Source organism: Protopterus annectens, chromosome 13.part0 (assembly GCF_019279795.1).
Source record: "Protopterus annectens isolate FY-2018-M chromosome 13.part0, PAN1.0, whole genome shotgun sequence".
NCBI lineage: Eukaryota > Metazoa > Chordata > Ceratodontiformes > Protopteridae > Protopterus > Protopterus annectens.
In genome coordinates, this window is record NC_056747.1 from 1,264,551,022 (window position 1) to 1,264,569,135 (window position 18,114).

Sequence of the window (18,114 nt, forward strand, 5' to 3'; positions counted from 1 at the left end):
CGTTAGATTTTCAACCAGTGAAGAATTATTGTTGAGTATTTCCATAGAATCCTGGGCAGACGTAGTAGAAGCGAGCCAGAAATAAGACCAAAAAGCACAGCATGGCCAGCAGCCACTCAGGAACGTAAAATACCAAAATCAAACCTCAAAACGATTCAAATGCTGCCAGAGGCTAAGGAACCAAAGCAAATATATAAAAATAATGAATTTTTATTAATAAAACTAATTAAAATTAAGCACTTTCAACCATTCTAATGATGGATGTCTTCAGAATACAAAGACAATAAAAACACAGGCAGAAGCTGTCTGCTTATATACAAAAAAGAAAAGGAAACTGTGCAACCTTGTAAAAGTCTGCCAAAAATTTTAAAGGGATAGCAACACAAAAACTGAACTAACTCAAAGTTTTGAAGCTCTGTATCTCAATTCACTTGTTAGTGATACAGCTTCATTTTTGATACCCGGTAGGGAGATGGCATTTATCCTTCACTGCCATTTCAGCTCCTTCTGCAGCAATGAATTCTTCCAGTCACCACTGTACTGATCTACTTTGATCTTATCAAGCACATAGAATCTGAATTTCACAGTGTTCACATTCTGAGAATGTTCTTTTTTTCTTTCATAGGTTCATAGGTGTGTACTAGGCTAATGGCCCTTGAGCCTTTACAAGCCTAGCGCATAGAAGTGCCCTGGCATCGTGCCGCCCGATGTTAGTTCCCAGTGCCTCTATCACGTAGAGCCACTGGAGTGATGCCCATGGTGAACTTTCTATTACCCATCCACTCATCAAGATTTCTCTTGAAGAGGGACAGAGAGGTGCCCTGCTTGACATGTATGGGAAATCTATTCCTGAGCATGGGCAGTCTCTGGGTGAGGAACCTGTCCCTCTAGCATATTCTGTTGATTGTGGAAATGAGGTTGAGGTCTCTGGAGCATGTGGTGTGGAGGGGATTGGGATTTCTTTAGATGTAGCATTTCTAACAGAGCTGGGTCAGACATGGCTTTGTAAGTCCAGCAGAGATTTCCTCTAAGTAGGCTATATGAGACAGAGAATAACTGGAGTCTTTTGAGTCTGTCCGTATAGGACATGTGTTTAATGCCTAGGATCCTCTTTGTGAGGTACTTCTGTGGCCTCTCCAGCTGTTGCAGGTGTCTAGTGAGGTACATGCCAAATGGGGGCATTATGCTCAATGATTGGTCTAATGAGGGAAGAGTAGAGAGAGATGATGACCTCTTTCTTCCTGGATGCAAAACCACAGTGGCAATGTGGTGGTCGAAGGAGTGGTTGCTCTCAACCTGCATACTCAGATCTCTTATAACACCTTCAGTGTTCAGTGGGCTCCCATCGATGTGGTAATTAGTGGGAACTGAGTTTTTACCAAAGGGGCTGATGACACATTTTTTGGCGTTAAGCTTAAGGCCATGGTTTCGACACCAGTTACTGGTCTCAGTGAAGCCTTTCTGTAGGATGTCTGCATCACCTGGGGAGTTAATAATAGCTCCCAGCTTGCAGTCGTCTGCGAACTTGGTCAGCCAGAGTCCCTTTGTGTTGGCCTGGACTTCTGAGAAGTAGATGCTGAACAGGAGAGGACCCAGGACTGATCCCTGTGGGACACCACTCGTGACTAGTCAGCAGTCTGACTTGGAGTCCGCTACTTTCACACTGTGTGTTCTATCTGTGAGCCAATTTGCAACCCACCTAATGATACAGGGGTTGATGCCTAGTTTGTTGAGTTTATCAATAATTCCCGAGTGAGGAATGGTATCAAAGGCCTTGGCCAGATTGAGGTAGGTTGTATGTACTGCCTTACCTTTATTCACAGCCCTGGTGACTGACTCAAAGAAGTCGACCAGGTTGAACAGGCATGATCTCCCTTTCACAACGCCAAACTGCATGGGGTCTAGAGTTTGGAGATTTCCTATATCTTTGTTAATCAGGTCCATGATAATGAACTCCATAGCTTTACATATCAGACTCGTCAGGCTAATGGGGCGATAATTCCCAGGGACTGTAGTTGCTCCCCCTTTATGGAGAGGGATGACTGTAGCAGTGCGCCATTCAGTAGGAACAAAGCCTGAAGTGAGGCTGTGACTGAACAGGGCAAACAGATGTGGTACCTCATGCAGAATACAGCCAGGGATATTATTGGGTCCCATGGAAGCTGTATTCTTGGCCTTGGACAATGCAGCTTTAACCTGTGCTGCAGTAATGCTAGGTGCCTGGCATTCTTCCAGTATTGTGATTGGTCCTTTAGGGGGGTGAGAGGGGTAAAACTGGCACTGAATCTGTCGGCCAGTATGTTGGCAATATATGATGGCTCAGTATAGGAGGTACCATTGTGCAGTAACTCAGAGAAAATCTGGGTATTGCTGTGGAGGTTCTTGATATAACTATAGAAGGTGTTGTGATTGTTTTTAGTGTCTGCCGCAATTCTGCCTTCATAGCTGGCTTTGAAGGATTTGATAAGGGTTCTCAACTTTTTGTTGAGGCTAATAAGGGAGTTTTTCCAGTCTTGGGACTTCACCTTTCTGTGCAACAGCTTCTTCCTTCTGTTGGAGAGTTTATTAATTGCAGAGGACCACTAGATTGGCTTCCTTTTTTTTGGGAGGAGAGCATCTTGGTTCTGTTGGGTATGGCTAGTTCCATGCATTTATGTACATATTTGTACAGTGCGTGTGATTCAGCAGTCATGCAGCTATTTTCCATTGGGATGGGTGCTGTGAAGTTAGCCACCTCTGTTTTTAGGAGCCCAAAGTCAGCTTCGGAGAAGTTTTTCAAGGTGGGTACCTTTGTGGGGGTTGTGGGTGAGATGTGGATTTCCATGGTGTTTAGTTTATGGTCAGATCTGACCAGGGAGGGATTAACTATTGGTGTAGAGCAACGGTCGCCCATGTTAGTAATAATCAGGTCAAGGATGTTGCTTCCTCTAGTGGGGGTCAGAATGAGCTGGTCCAGGGCATTGGAATTGATGAAATCCAGGAAGCACTGGGCCAGTGTACTGGTGCTTGAGTAGTTTTCTCAGTTGATGGAGGGGTAGTTGAAGTCTCCTAGTATGTGAGTGTTGGGTTGGACCTTGATAGACTCCAGGGTGCTTAGGAATTTGGAGTGAGAGTCTAGGGACATGGTTGGGGACCTATAGCAGGCTATGACCTGGATCACAGTCTTACCCAATGTTAGTTGTACCTGAAGTATCTCAGATGGGTTATGCTGGGCTACTAGTCTGGAGGTGGGCATATCCTTTAAGAATATGGAGGCACCACTGCCTTTGGAGCTTTGGTCCATGTTTCGGGGTCGAAAGGAGTGGAATGAGTTATAGCCTGGTAGTGCAGGGATGCTTTATGCCACTTTAAACCATGTCTCCGTTGCACAAATGTCGTTCTCCATTTTGAAGAGTGCTTCGAGTGAGTGCATCTTGAGATTTAGTCTTTTAGCGCTGAGCAGCATGACCCTCAAATTGCATTTATTTATAGCTGTTGTACCTTCGTTGAAGGTTGTGTGTCAGGCCTGGCAAGCCGGTAAGTAAAAACCAACTGCCAATCATTAGCGGACTGGAGTTCCGCTGTGGCGACCCCTAACTGGGAAAAGCAGAAAGACACAAACAAATGGTGGTAATTTGGTCTTTGGAGCACCACCTAAAAAAGGCACTATAGGGGTGGCAACAGCCTTAGCCAGTACCCAGAAACCCAGGGGTGAGAGATGCAAGCCATCTCTGCCAAAGCATCGAGGTCTGTCAATCATGTTATCCCAAGCAGACAGATACTGGATCCCCTTAGAATGACACCAGAAACTTAGCAAATTGTTAAAGTCAATCATTTTTTATTTGTACTGCGGTATCATTCTGGGTGATGGTAGGATACTGCTCAGGGCTATGGTCATCTCTGCCTGGGCCACATAATCCGAGAGTTCCACCATATCTCTTTTCATGTAGTCCAGGGAGGTGAGTCTCAGGTCATTCACACCCACATGTACAATGACAGAGTCATACTTGCACTTGTTGTGGAGTGACCAGAGTGCATGTGTTATGTGTCGGATTCTGGCACCTGATAGGACAGTTGACTGTTACCTTCTCCTTATTCAACCTAGTGAGTGGGACATCTGTGTGCCTCACTATTAAGTAACCTATGATTAGTGTATTGGGCATGATGTTTAGGCTTAGGGGCTTAGGTTGGGGGGCACACTGTGGAGGTGAGCTATATGTTCAGTTTAAAAGTTGTTCTAAAATTGTGAAAACCATTTTTTCTGTGGATAAATTGTGTTGATTTTATTTTTTGGGACTGGCAAAATGTTTTAAAGTGTTTTTTACTGTGTTTTATGAGGAAAAACTGACTTTAAAGACTTTTAAGTTTTACTGGCTTTTACTGCTTGTCCTCCCCAGAAAAGCATGATTTTTGGCTTGACCACGGAATAAACTGCTGCCATGGTTGGTCCCTTTTCCGGCCACAAAAGGAAAAAGTTAAGTAAATAGCCTTTGCCATCACAGCAGGCTAGCGATTTGCCTCAGTCACAGATGGGTGACTCTACTATGGACACTAGCAGTGTCTCAGACCATTGATGTTTTACCCCAGAATCCTCTGGTATAGAGCCAACAGCCACTACAGACCGCAGGTTAACCACATCCTTAGTGGCTGTTGGAGTCCACTTGGTGGGCAGGGGAGAGTCACCGTTGTTGGTCTTGGGAGATGGAACATGGAAGGGTTCCCTGTTCTATCAGAATGTTATGGCCATTTTTGGGAAAGCTGTTGCTGTCTTTAATAACACTGCTGTTCCCATTTTTCCTGTTAAAAACAGAAAACTGATCATGTATCTACTCTTCCTCAAATTTCCTTAGACAGGAGTAGTTTAATAGGTCTGACACAGGGTTTAATTCAGGCTATTGATCTTTCCTATAAAGTAGTTCTGGTAAATGAAGCAGAGATCCCTCTTTTCCCGAACAGATTCAATATTCTGAATATGGATAGGAAAATGAAGGGACAGATACAGGGTTTTCTCCTCAGATTTCCGATTCAGACTCAGAGGAGAGCTCAGTTTCTAATTCTCCCTGTGTGGTTTCTTTTTCTCTGAGATTATTTCCAGAATGCACCATTGTTTTCAATGGGAGAACACTGGGGTTTCTCATTACCCAGAAAATACTATGAGCTGTTACAGATGGAATTTCTAGAACCTTCGCCAATTCTTCGAATTCTGTCAGCTTTGGAGGTGTGTGTGTGTGTGTTACAGCCTGCAGTATTCCTGATAGTCAACCAGCTGCCCCTAAAAAGGCGACTAGGATGTATAAATGTCTTCAGTGTAACTTTTTATATACTCTTCCCAAACCTGAGCGTGCATCTATAGCTTTAGTTAATCCTACTGTTGCTAAGCATTAGTTAATTCTAGTTCTGATAAAGATGTGATGATTATCGATAAATATGGGAAAAAGCGTACGCTTCTGCAACTTTGGTTTTCAGAACTGTCAAGCTTGTTATAACTGTGAACATATGAGGACTGTTTTGTCTGCAGTTTTTTCTCCTTGTGAGGAAAAATCTGAATTCAATAATATAGTTTCATCAGTTGTAGAATGACTACTCATTGTCTTCAGTGTGTGTGTGTGTATGATCCCATTGATACTTCTTCCAGGCTACGGCCACTGGTACTGTTTCGAGGAGCTTTGCCTGGCCGCATTCTCAGAATCTCCCAGATGATGTTCTTCTTAGGATAGAGATTTAGTTTTTGGCCTTTCTATTGCAAAGGTGATCAAAAAGTATGATGAAAGGGGTAAGCTGATTCAGGGAATCTGTAAGATATTTTATCCCTCCTTTTCCAAACTTTCAAAGGGATTCTCTAACCGCTCATCCAATTTTGGCAAAAACAAAATAAACCGTCTCAACAAATTGCAGGCAAACAGACATTTAAGAAGAAATGGCAGAGGGGTTCCAAAGGAATTCTGGAACCTACCAAAACCAAAGACTGTCCAACAAGTCCAATGATTATTTAATGAACCTTGCCCCCCCTTCCCTTCTCCATATTTCTCTTTGGCAACAGATAGTTTCAGAAGTTTCAGACAAATGGGATCTTAAAATCATTCATCAAGGTTACATATGGCAGTGTGAAGAAATTCTTCCTTTCAAGGGGACATTCCTCATCCAGCAGATCAGACCCTTTTATTTCTACCTGTCCTTCCTTAGATGTTGTCCCATAGAATGATAAAACCAGTTCCTCCTTGCCAGGTGGGGAATGTCTTTTATTCAAGGATGTTTTAATACCAAAGAAAGAAAATGCTTGGAGACCAGTTCTGGATCTTTCTTTCCTAAACCTGCTTGTGATAGTGCCCCCCCCCCCATGATAGTGCCCCCCATTCAAAATGATGCCACTTCACACCCTGTTGCCTCCTCTTCCTCCTTCAAGTTTCATGGTAACATTAGGTTAAAGAGATGCTTATCATCACATCTCTTCATCCAGTCTTCAGGTGTTTCTTAAGGTTTTGTGTGTCTGGATCACATTCTCAATCTCTACCTTACCCTTTGGGCTATCCACTGCACCAAGAGTATTCATAAAATGTCTAGCTCCAGTTACAGTTCATTGTAGCCACATTTTTCCATATTTAGACAACTTGCTTATCTTTGCAAAATCTTTTTCAAAGTGTCAAGAATCTCTCACTTGGGTGAGAGATCTCTTGCAATAGCTGGGACTGCAAGAGAACATTCAAAAGTATTTTTTTACTCCTTAACACAGGATTGTGTTCCTTGAGTGCCAGATAGGCAACTCAGTTCATACAGCTTTTCTTTCACAGGAAAAAACAGATCATCATCTAGATCTATTGCTATGGTTTTCCACTCAGACTTTGGTCACTGTGAGGGAATATCTCAGCAATCTGGGTCTCCTGGCATCTATAATTCTCAAGATACCCCTGGCAAGACTTCATATGAGAAAAATATAATGTCATCTGAAGTCTGTTTGGCCTCAGCACCAACATCCTTTGTCTTTTCAAGTCCCAGTGCTGGGGTTTGTCAGAACAGAAAACACTTGGTGGAGACAGCAAATATCCTTAAATCCGGGTGTCCCCTTCTCCATCCCTGCTCCAAAGCAGTGACTACAGATGCCTTAGACTTTGTGTGGGGGTGCAGTTTCAGGTGGCATAAAAATGCAAAGTGTGTGGGACATGAAAGACAGATACAATCGTATAAATATAAAAGACATGCTTGCATCAACTCTCTGAATCATCTTTGGTCACCTGGACTTCAAATTGTTACAGACAACACCACAGTCATAGTGCATCAACAAGTAAGGGTTCACAACCCCCTTGTCGACTAGCCATGTTAGCTTGGGATACAGCTTCACAGCATACTCTCACTCTACATTCAGTCAGAGCAAAATTGCATTGCAGACAAGCCAAGCAGGATGTGGACAGACCCTCACAAAAAGAAACTAGATTGGGGGTCCTCCAAGATTTTATCTATCTTTGGGAACTTCCTAAAGTAAACCTATTTGCCTCTTCTCTAAACAATCAGCTGGCAGGAGTCTGTTCCAGGACTCCATGCAAGAAGGAGGATAGATGCCTTTCCTTTTCCTTGGACAGGAATGTTCACGTATGCTTTTCCACCCTTTCCACTGATATCCAGGTATGTCTGAAGATTCTGCAGGAATCCCCAAGGATCATTCTGGTGATTCTCTTTTGGCTCAGGCAACTGTGGTACTCTCTCCCTTTTGGAACTGGTTAGGGGCAATTATGACAGGCTTCATCAGAGACCAGATCTACTCAAACAAAAACAGGGGTATTTGATACATCCCAACTCCAAATTACTTCAACTGACTGCCTAGATGATGGGGCCTTAACTCCCTTTAGGCACCTGTTTACTGAGGACACCTTTACCATAAAAGCAAATGATGGCACGATAATCTTCCCTGACCCCTCTACAAAACTACTAGGTGTCATCATAGATAATAATCTAAAATTCAACCTACATGTTAACCAATCTATCAAAACCATCAATAAAAAACTAGGTTCACTTTACAGAATAAAAGCCTTCCTAACCCCTCCAGCTAAAATTGCCATAGCTCGCTCTCACCTTCTTTCAACTCTTCTGTATGCATCCCCTCTTCTTTCTAATTTAAACAAGTCTATCATTAACAAACTCTCAATCTGCTACAACCACATTGCCAGATTTGCCACTGGGATGCTTTTCAGGACACATCATTGTGTCAGTCTAAACCATCTTGGGTGGCTAGAACTACCCAGCCTACTCCAGTATAACCAACTGATTTTGGCTTATAAAATACGCTATAATCTGGATCATACTCCTGCACGTAAAAATATTATCACCCCTTATAACAATCCTACACCACTTTGATCCTCTAACAGACTACTAATTCAGACTAGTAAAATTAATAATTCAGCCGGTGACTCTCTCTCTCTTTGCCAACTCAGTAGGTAGATCCTGGAACTCTCTCCCAGCCGATATTACTTTACTTTCTACCCTGGGTCAATTTAAGACAAGACTCAAACAACATCTGACACTTAACTAGCTATGTCAGTGTATCAAGCCTGGCTAACTCAACTCTAGAATGAGTAAAAACTGTTAAATCTGCCAATTTGTGTAACTTAATCCTGATTTACACTCGGGATTACCTCTAACCTGTGGAATTTGAATAACTTGCTTATGCATGTAATCACTGTAAATATTCTAACTGCAATATGTAATGTTGTATCTGTAATCTTAACTGCTTACCTTAGAGCTTTTCTCCCCGGCCCTCCGCTGAAAATGGACATGTATCCAGTCGGACTATCCCAGTCAACAAATGTAAAATAAATAAATAAAATAAATAAATGTAGCGGGTACTACCGGAGGCAAGAAAGCCTACTACTAGAGAATCACATATTAATAAATGGAAAAGGTTTATTGTTGGCGCCAACAACATAAGCAGCACCCATTCAGGGCTACTTGCTCTCTGGTTTTACAATATCTGTGTGAGTTACTATCCTGTGGCCTTTCCTTACTCCCCCATCAAGGCTCATTAATCATCCATTTCAGCACGTCTGGCTCCATGGAGCCTATTCTTTCAATGCATCCTCATGTCAAAATGTTCTTGAAATAAGAGGCCTTCAAGAAAACCATTGGCCCCTCCTTGTGACCTTAAGTTTGTGTTAGAGAAGCTAACACTTGCTTCATTTAAACCAGGTAATCTGGCTGACATGAGGTTCTTAACAAGGGAAACAATTTTACTGATTGCTTTGACCTCTGCAAGAATGGTATCTGAGTTGCAAGCTCTAACGGTAAGTCAACTCTATCTCATTTTTCAAAGGGACAGGATTTCTTTGAGAACTAATCCTTTTTTTGTGCCTAAAGTAGTACCCAAGTTTACTTTAAATCAAACTATGCATCTCCCTCTTTTCTTTCCGGAACTCAAAAATTAGGGCGAAAGGACGTTCTATATCGTGGATGTGCACAGACAACTCATGCACTATCTTGACAAAACTAAATTTTTCAGATAGTCAGATCAATTGCTCATTTCCTGTGCAGGTAAGAAGAACCTGTGTCAAAAAAAGACCATTTCCAAATGTCTGTCTGTCTAAGGCTATTATCTTTTGTTACATTGACTTTCACACAACTATAACAGGCAGGGTCAAGGTCCAGTTGAGTAGTTTCATTCAGACTGTCATGACTGTGTATCTTTCTTGCCCCTGTGTTCCTGTTCAGCTGTAGATGGTTCTGGAGATATTATTGACTGAAAGAAGCTTACACTGGTAAGTATCAGGTACAAATACATTAAATTATATTCACAGTGCGAAACAAAGATGATTTAGCTTTCTTAACAATCATCAAACTGAGTTCTAAGGGCAGTTTACAAAGGACAGCTACTAAAATAGTAACAGGGCTGGAAAGCCTGAATTACATGGGAAGGGTCAATGTGCTAGGCATGCTCAATGGAACTGATGCACTGTCAGGTAGCAATTGTGTGAGGTGGAGTTTAGTAGGAAAGACAGAGCGAGGGAAGAGAGAATGGATGAGGCAACATTCAAGGAAATGCTATGTGATAAAGAGTGTGATGGGAGAGAGGAATACATGAGAGAAGGAACTATGATACGCTAGTTAACAGATATGTTCAAGGGTGCCTTGTACAGTGAGAAGGGAGTAAGGTAAAGGAAAAGGCAGCTATGCAGGGGCTAGAAGCAACAAGTGGATGGAACAGATAGAAACAGACAGATATGATGGGTCATGGACATCCTTCTCTTAGTATTTTTATGTATTTCTTTGCTTGTTTGGTTGCCTACATGTTAATGATCAGCTCACCATGCTACCTTGCTGCTTAAGGAGTCCGGTTTCATGGGACAGTGCATAGAATATAACCTTGTAAATGTGACACCACCTCTTCAGTCAAGAATATATAACTGTGATAAGCATGATCCCACTGCTTGGCAGTTTACCTGTGATTACAAGACTGTTAACAGAAAACCTGTACAATATTCACATGTAAATTATTTTTTCATTCCTGCAGTAACACTAAAGCACACACAAAAAAAGTTTAACTACATGTTTTATAAGTCACTTATCTGGTGTCTTTTTATTCCTACCCATAACGCCACATCACAGCTTCTACACTGTTTCTAACAGACAATTCCAGTCCAAACAGTGGTCATCTGAAATGAAAGAGAATGACATCCCCAACCACCACCCCCAAAAAAGGCAAATGCACAAAACATGCAAACAAAACTCCTTAGCTCAACACTTTCTGGAATTCATAAACTCCAATGCCCTCGACCAACTTATCCACACCCCCACCAGGGGCAACAATATCCTAGACCTAGTCATTACCAACATGAGTGACCGGTGTTCCACACCTGAAGTCAACTCCTCTTTGGTCAGATCCAACCATAAGCTAATCACCCTAGATATCCACATCCCGCCCCCACCCTCCATTAAGAAAACCACAGTAGAAAATTTCTCCAAAGCCAACTTCATGCTTCTTAAGACAGAAGTGGTGAACTTCATGACACCCATGCAGATGGACAATACAGTTACAACTGCTGAATCCTACACAAATGCACTCTATAAGCACTTACACGACTGCATGGATCGTGCTATCCCAAAAAGAACCAAGACGCTATCCTCCAAAAAAATTAAGTCAATCTGGTGGTCCCCTGCCATAAACAAACTGTACAACAGAAGGAAGAAACTGTTGCAAAAGAGAGTAAAATCCCACGAGCGGAGCAGCTCCCTGGTCAGCCTCAGTAAGAAGCTGAGATCCCTTATAAGATCCTCCAAAGCTAGCTACGAAAACAAAATCACCACTGATTCTAGGGACAACCACAAAGCATTCTATAGCTATGTCAAGAATCTCAATGGCAACACCCAGATCTGCTCTGAGTTACAGCACAAAGGCATGAAAATGACAGAACCAATTGATACTGCCAGCATCCTGGTAGATAGGGTCAGTGCTAACTTTACCCCCGTCTCACCCCCTAAAAGGTCCATAGCTATACAGGAAGAATGCAGAGACCCTGTAATCACAACTACGCAGGTCAAAGCTGCACTCTCTAAAGACAAAAACACAGCATCCATGGGACCGGACAACATCCCAGGCTGCGTTTTACATGAACTTCAGAACGAACTGGCTCCTCACTTAAGCACCATGTTCAATAATAGCCTCACATCAGGCTTTGTGCCCACTGAATGGCGCACAGCAACAGTTATCCCACTCCACAAAGGGGGAGCCATCACTGATCTCAGGAACTATCGACCTATTAGCCTGACGAGCCTGGTCTGCAAGGCCATGGAACGTATCATCATGGAACTCATAAACAAAGACATTGGTAACCTCCAAACTCTGGATCCCACCCAGTTCAGGTTTGTTTATGAAAGGCAGATCATGCCTCCTGAACCTGATTGACTTCTTTGAGGTAGTCACCAAAGCCGTAGATGAGGGTAAGGTGGTTCACACAGCCTATCTTGACCTCGCCAAGGCTTTCAACACCATCCTCCATTCTGGAATTATAGCTAAACTCAGTAAACTAGGTATAAATCCCTACGTCACAAGATGGGTTGCCAACTGGCTCACTGACAGAACCCACACTGTAAAAGTTTTAGACTCCAAATCTGACCTCAAAGCAGTGACAAGTGGAGTACCACAGGGTTCCGTCCCGGGACCTCTCCTGTCTGGTATCTACTTCTCTGAAGTACAGGCTAACACAAAAGGCCTCTGGCTAATGAAGTTCGCAGATGACTGCAAACTAGGAGCCATAGTCAAGTCCCCAAATGATGTGGACATCCTACAGAAGGGCCTCGCTGAGACAGATGCCTGGTGTCAGAGCCATAGCCTCAAGCTCAATGCCAAGAAGTGCAGTGTCATCCCCTTTGGTAAAAACTCTGTACCCATAAACTACCACATAGACAGCAATCTACTTAACACTGAATGTGTGATAAGAGACCTTGGGACCCAGGTGGACAGTAGTCTCTCCTTTGATAGTCACATCGCCACAGTAGTCAGGAAGTCCTTCTACATGACACACCTCATCATAAAAGGGTTCTCATCCAGGAAAAAAGAGGTCATTGTTCCCCTCTACTCGACACTCATTAGACCCATTATAGAGTACAACGCCCCTTTTGGAATGTACCTCACAAGACATCTGCAGCAGCTGGAAAGGCCACAAAGGTACCTCACAAAGAGGATTACTGGCCTCAAACAAATGCCCTACACTGACCACCTCAAAAAACTCCAGATTTACTCCGTAGCATATCGCCTACTCCGAGGTGATCATTGCCTAACATATAAAGCTATGTCAAACCCAGAGCTGTTGGACATGCTACACCTAAAGAAATCCCAATCCCTCTGAGCTACACGCTCTAGAGACCTAAACCTTGTCACCACAATAAACAGGACATGCTGAAGGGATAGATTCCTGTCCCAGAGACTTCCCATACTCTGGAACAGGCTACCCATCTATGTCAAGCAAAGTTCTTCATTAGCACTCTTCAAGAAAAATCTTGATGAGTGGATGGGAGATAGGAAATACACCCCGGGGATCACTTCTGTGTCTCTGCTCAACAGTGGCACAGGAAAATAACTTTCTTGGGCGGCGTAAGCCAAGGAACCTTGTTGGCTAGGCTTACGTAAGCCCTTGGGCCGATAGCCTAGTACCTACCTATGCACCTATGAACATGAGAGACCAACAATACAGTTCAATGGATAATTAAATCACAATAAAGCTAGTGGCTATTTAGGCCACTGTTGTCCAGAAGAGGTACAGAGGTGATGAGTCCATCATGTAGCTTAAAATGTGCAACTGCAGTGCCAAACATTTAGGCATGTAATATTTGCTTGTTTTATGAATGTCCACTCCTCTATACAGGAAGCACCTGTTTTATGTTAATATGTTGAATGACTGTAGTTCATGGAAATAAATGTAATTCACTGCATTGATCAATTATTAAATAAACAGATTGCAATACAATTTGTATCTAACAAATGGAATCTGGCAATATAAGATAGTAAATGGTCTTTCAAATGTGATTAATAACTGCACTGCATTGTGTTCAAAGTTTTATAGTAAGTCGGTCTATATCATATTTTTCAACAATTTCTGATGGCATTTTTTTCCCTTGTAGATCCCATGAACTTTTCTGAAAAGTTAAAACACACTTATGAAGGAGCACATCTGCATCAAGCTCTCTTTTTCCTAAATGATCAGATTACCTTGTGAAATCGTTCATGCGGTACATACTGCAGTAGTATAGGTTCCATAGTGAGAACATTCGCAAACTGGACTTCGGGAATATACAGTGCACAGACAACGTGGGCCCAGCCTGAGGAAAGAAAAAGAGAAGAGATGAAGAGAAATACAGGATGAAAAGGAGCATGTCATACAGAATATTTGCACCAGAAAGGTGCTCTGTTAGCTGTAGGTTCCTTGGAGAATGTGATTAAGGTGTCCCGCCCACTCCCTATTCTATGTAAGTGCTACAACTGCATTTTAATCTGTGGCTTTATGGCCTCCTCCCCCAACCACTGCTGCACTGAGTATTTCTCCAGGGGAAACAGCCATCTGCTATATATAATGATGGAAAGGCATTCATTTAAATGATTGGCTAATGTTGGAGCAAGTGAAAGGCAATACTGCATACAAAGTTTGTCACCAGAAATATGCTCACAGCTCTAGTAGATTAGAGCAGCGGAAGATGGAAGGAAAACCCTGAAAACTCAGCAGAGAAAGATGCTCAATACGTTTCATTTTTTTCTCTCATCTTGTTTACACACATCAAACAAAACATAAAAGCACTTTATGAGTCTTGTCATTTCAAAATGCTTCACTGAACACATGACGCCACAAAGTTCTGTGTAGTGCGTATCGCTGTTATTCTAGGAAGTCTCGACATGCGACTGCTGTGGGTTACCAAAGACTTCAAGAAAGCAAATCAGCTATTCTACAGATGTGCACACTGCTTTAGTAGCAATCGTGAGAGGAACATGATACCTGAAAAACACACTATGACAGTGTTTTAATTTTCAAAAGCATGCATATAATTGGTAGAAACATACGATAAGAATCACCACTCTATTTATTACTTTTAGTGTAATGTAATGTCTTTATTATTCCTTCGTTACACTGCAAGTGGTTGGGAGGTTACATATGTGTGTGTGTTTTTGTTACACAAAATATATAAGCTTTCTGAATATAAATTTACTCCCACTTCTGCCTTGTCGTAGCAGATACCATACTGAGTTGTGAGTTTTAGTGCTAACTTGTGACATTGCTTGTGTTTTCCTGCATACTTACTTTCTCTTTTCTAAGTGAAGTAACTTTACCACTGTAATAATGCTGACTTGCTCTGCTTGTAATAGTGCAGTTTTACTCATGATACCACTGTTCTGTTACATTCCATGTCACATGTACACTTCATACAATTTGCCCTCAAAGTCAGCAAAAAAAAAAATGAAATGAATTAACTGCAGTTTCACTTTCTACCCATAACTTTCAGATTACAGTTCATACAAATCATTGATAAATATTCAGATTTTTGCTGTCCCCATAAACTGATTTATATCTGAAGCCTGCAAAGTTCTTACACATCTTTTCTAGACTGTCAGGCCCCAATCATTGTCATCATCATCATCATCAACCACTTTTTTCCCCAATTTTCTACATGGGGTCAGGATGTTCTATCACCTGTTGCCATGTCTCTTGATTTAATGCCCCTCTCCTTTCTTCTCCAACAGTCACGCTTGACTTTTGTAGGTCTTCTTTCACACAATCTCTCCATCTCTTTACTGGACTCTCTCTTTTCCTCTTGGCTTCTTCCTGTCTGTCCCAAATCATCTTGACCAGATTGTCTTCTATGTTTCTGCACATGTGCCTGAACCACCATAATCTGTTCTCTTTAACTTTCTCTGCAATTGGAACTACTTTGGCCTCTGCTCTGATGTCCTCATTTCTTCATCTCTCTCTCACAGTGTGCATCCCACCACTCATCTCAGGCACTTCATCTCCATCACCTCTAGCTTCCTCAACTGCTCTGCCTTTACTGCCCAGGTTTTTGTACCATACAGTAGTACTGGTCGCACTGTTGTTTTGTATACCTTACCTTTCAGCTTCTTGACATCCTTCCGTCATACACTATCCCTGACATTCTATGTCAGTTGCCTGCAGCCCCTCTGATTCTAGCTTTGACCTCCTCATTCAGACTTCCCTTCTCCTCAACCCCCTCTCCAGATAACTAAAGCTCTTAACCTGTTTCGCTATTTTCCATTCTATCTCAACTCTCATCTTCTTCTGATATCCCCCATTTACTGCCATTACCGCTGTTTCATCTGTACTCAGTTCCATCCCATGTGCCTTCAGTTCTGCATTCCATTCCTTTCCCCTATCCTTTGCTGAAGATCTTGCTCAGAGTCTACCTGTAATGCCACATTGTCTGTTGGGCCCAGATGCCAAATCTCCTTTGTAAAAGAACCACAACTAATAGATGGATCTATTTAATTTACCCAGCCACCAAAATGAAAGTGTGACAGTGCCAGTGACCCAAATAATATTTCTAACATTATACAGAAGCCTGGGTATACACCAAAATATGTCTGAGGAGTTCTACATTGTCAAATACAGCAGGAATTGCTTAAATCACACAACTCCCCAGGGCTACTTTTATCTTACTAGAATTCGCCATGCTTCATTTGAGTGACAATGTATTTGCAACCCTCACTTCATTTTGCTATAATTGCACAAAGCAATACATAAAGCTCCCTGCTTCAAAACATCATTGGAAATGCATAAATTACCCCCAAGAAATGAAAATGCTTCATCACAATGGCTCAGCAATACATATTTTGAATTCTCAGGGATGATTTACTCATCTCCTATGATGCTCTGAAAAACGGAAGTTTGTATACAATTGTTATCACCCCTTTCTGTGTTTTGCAAGTTTTTTTGCTAAGTCCTTTATACATCTTTTGGGAGGAGCTTTTGCTTTCTTGCCCTCCATTTACACTATCACTTCACATCTTGCACTCTGTTTACAGTATCACTTTCCCATGACTCCGAGGAGGAGCAGTTTCTTCCTACATTTTCAAAGCTGCTTCACTGAAGATCAGCATGCTGGTTTGGCATGCTAATAGATAAGAAAACAACTTGCAGTATTTGAAGTTTTTTACATCCCTTCTTGTGTACTGTGCCTCTGCTTACCTTTTTTTCCTTACTCATATGAAAAATATGCATTAAAATGCACTTTGTGTATGTATCTGTGTATAACACAACAGTGCACATCTGTATTTTTTTCACAGAACTGTACATGTGTTTGGCTGCAGCCATGTAGAATTTCTGTCACAGTACTTTCAAAAAACATATTTCATTCATGCTTTAAACACTTAATTCATACAAGTCATTTGATAAATAAATATTTAAATTTAATTTAGGAAGACTGAAGCCATTTCAGAAACAAATAGAATAACAGGAAACATAAAACATTATACAGGGACTAAGGATGCAATTCTTGACAATAACAGAATTCACATGCTTCATGTCTTGCTATGATCCAGATCTGTCTTGGAACTAATCATACAGCTCTAGCTGACTAGGCGAGTAACGCATCTGAATTTATTTTTTGGTGCCATGGTGATGGTCTCTGCTATGTTGTGTGAGATGACCCACACTGGTCAGAACACATAGTCAGGCCATTAAACCACAGGGGTGCATAAGGTGCATAACTTTCCTCGTGTAAGGTAGAAAAAGCAGTTTTCCTAGGGTTCAGTCTCCAGCCTTTCTACTTTGCACAACAATATTAACATGCTACAATTCTCAATGTCCAGGGTCCCTTCCCTTCTCTTATGTTACACAAAGCAATGGCTGCTCTCCAGAGGAATTCCCCTCTCACTCGCCATCCATCCTACTCTACTCACTGGCCCTGGAATCCTATCCATCATTCTTGAGCTGCACAAACAGCACTATGCTGAATCATTCTGGTATGCCATGTCTACACATGGAATACCACGTAAATATCTAAGTATGCTGAATTAGCAACATAGCTGGTATACAGCCAGGTCATCACAGCACTGCATACCACGCAAGCAGCACTATGCTGAATCATTCTGGTATGTCATGTCTCAAGCAGCACTATGCTGAATCATTCTGGTATGCCATGTCTACATGGGGAATACCACATACATATCTAAGTATGCTGAATTAGCAGCATAGCTGGTATACAGCCAGGTCACCACAGTACTCCATAACACGCAAGCAGCACTATGCTGAATCATTCTGGTATGTCATGTCTACACATGGAATATCACGTAAATATCTAAGTATGCTGTATTAGCAGTATAGCTGGTACAAGGCCAGGTCACCACAGCACTGCATACCATGCAAGCAGCACTGTGCTGAATCATTCTGGTATGCCATGTCTGCAAGTGGAATATCAGATAAATATCTAAGTATGCTGTATTAACAGCATAGCTGGTATACAGCCAGGTCACCACGGTACTCCATACCACGCAAGCAACACTATGCTGAATCATTCTGGTATGCCATGTTTGCACGTGGAATATCACGTAAATATCTGAGTATGCTGTACTACCTTTGACAGTAGTAATAAGAGTTTTTGGACTGGGGAAAAAGGGTAACATAGACTACTTGGAGCTTTTCTCCTTGGGCTTGT

At 42.0% G+C, this 18,114-nt stretch overlaps 1 protein-coding gene across 4 annotated transcripts in view; it reads right to left on the minus strand.

Annotated features, from left to right (window-relative positions):
- The window catches only part of MLLT6 (MLLT6, PHD finger containing), a 2,458,880-nt gene that overhangs the window by 1,526,178 nt on the left and 914,588 nt on the right, over positions 1-18,114 (minus strand). For all 4 annotated transcript variants that reach the window (XM_044055280.1, XM_044055279.1, XM_044055278.1 and 1 more), the window contains exon 4: positions 13,667-13,776. In XM_044055280.1, the coding sequence (XP_043911215.1) occupies positions 13,667-13,776 (110 nt within the window). The remainder of the gene's footprint in view (positions 1-13,666; positions 13,777-18,114) is intronic.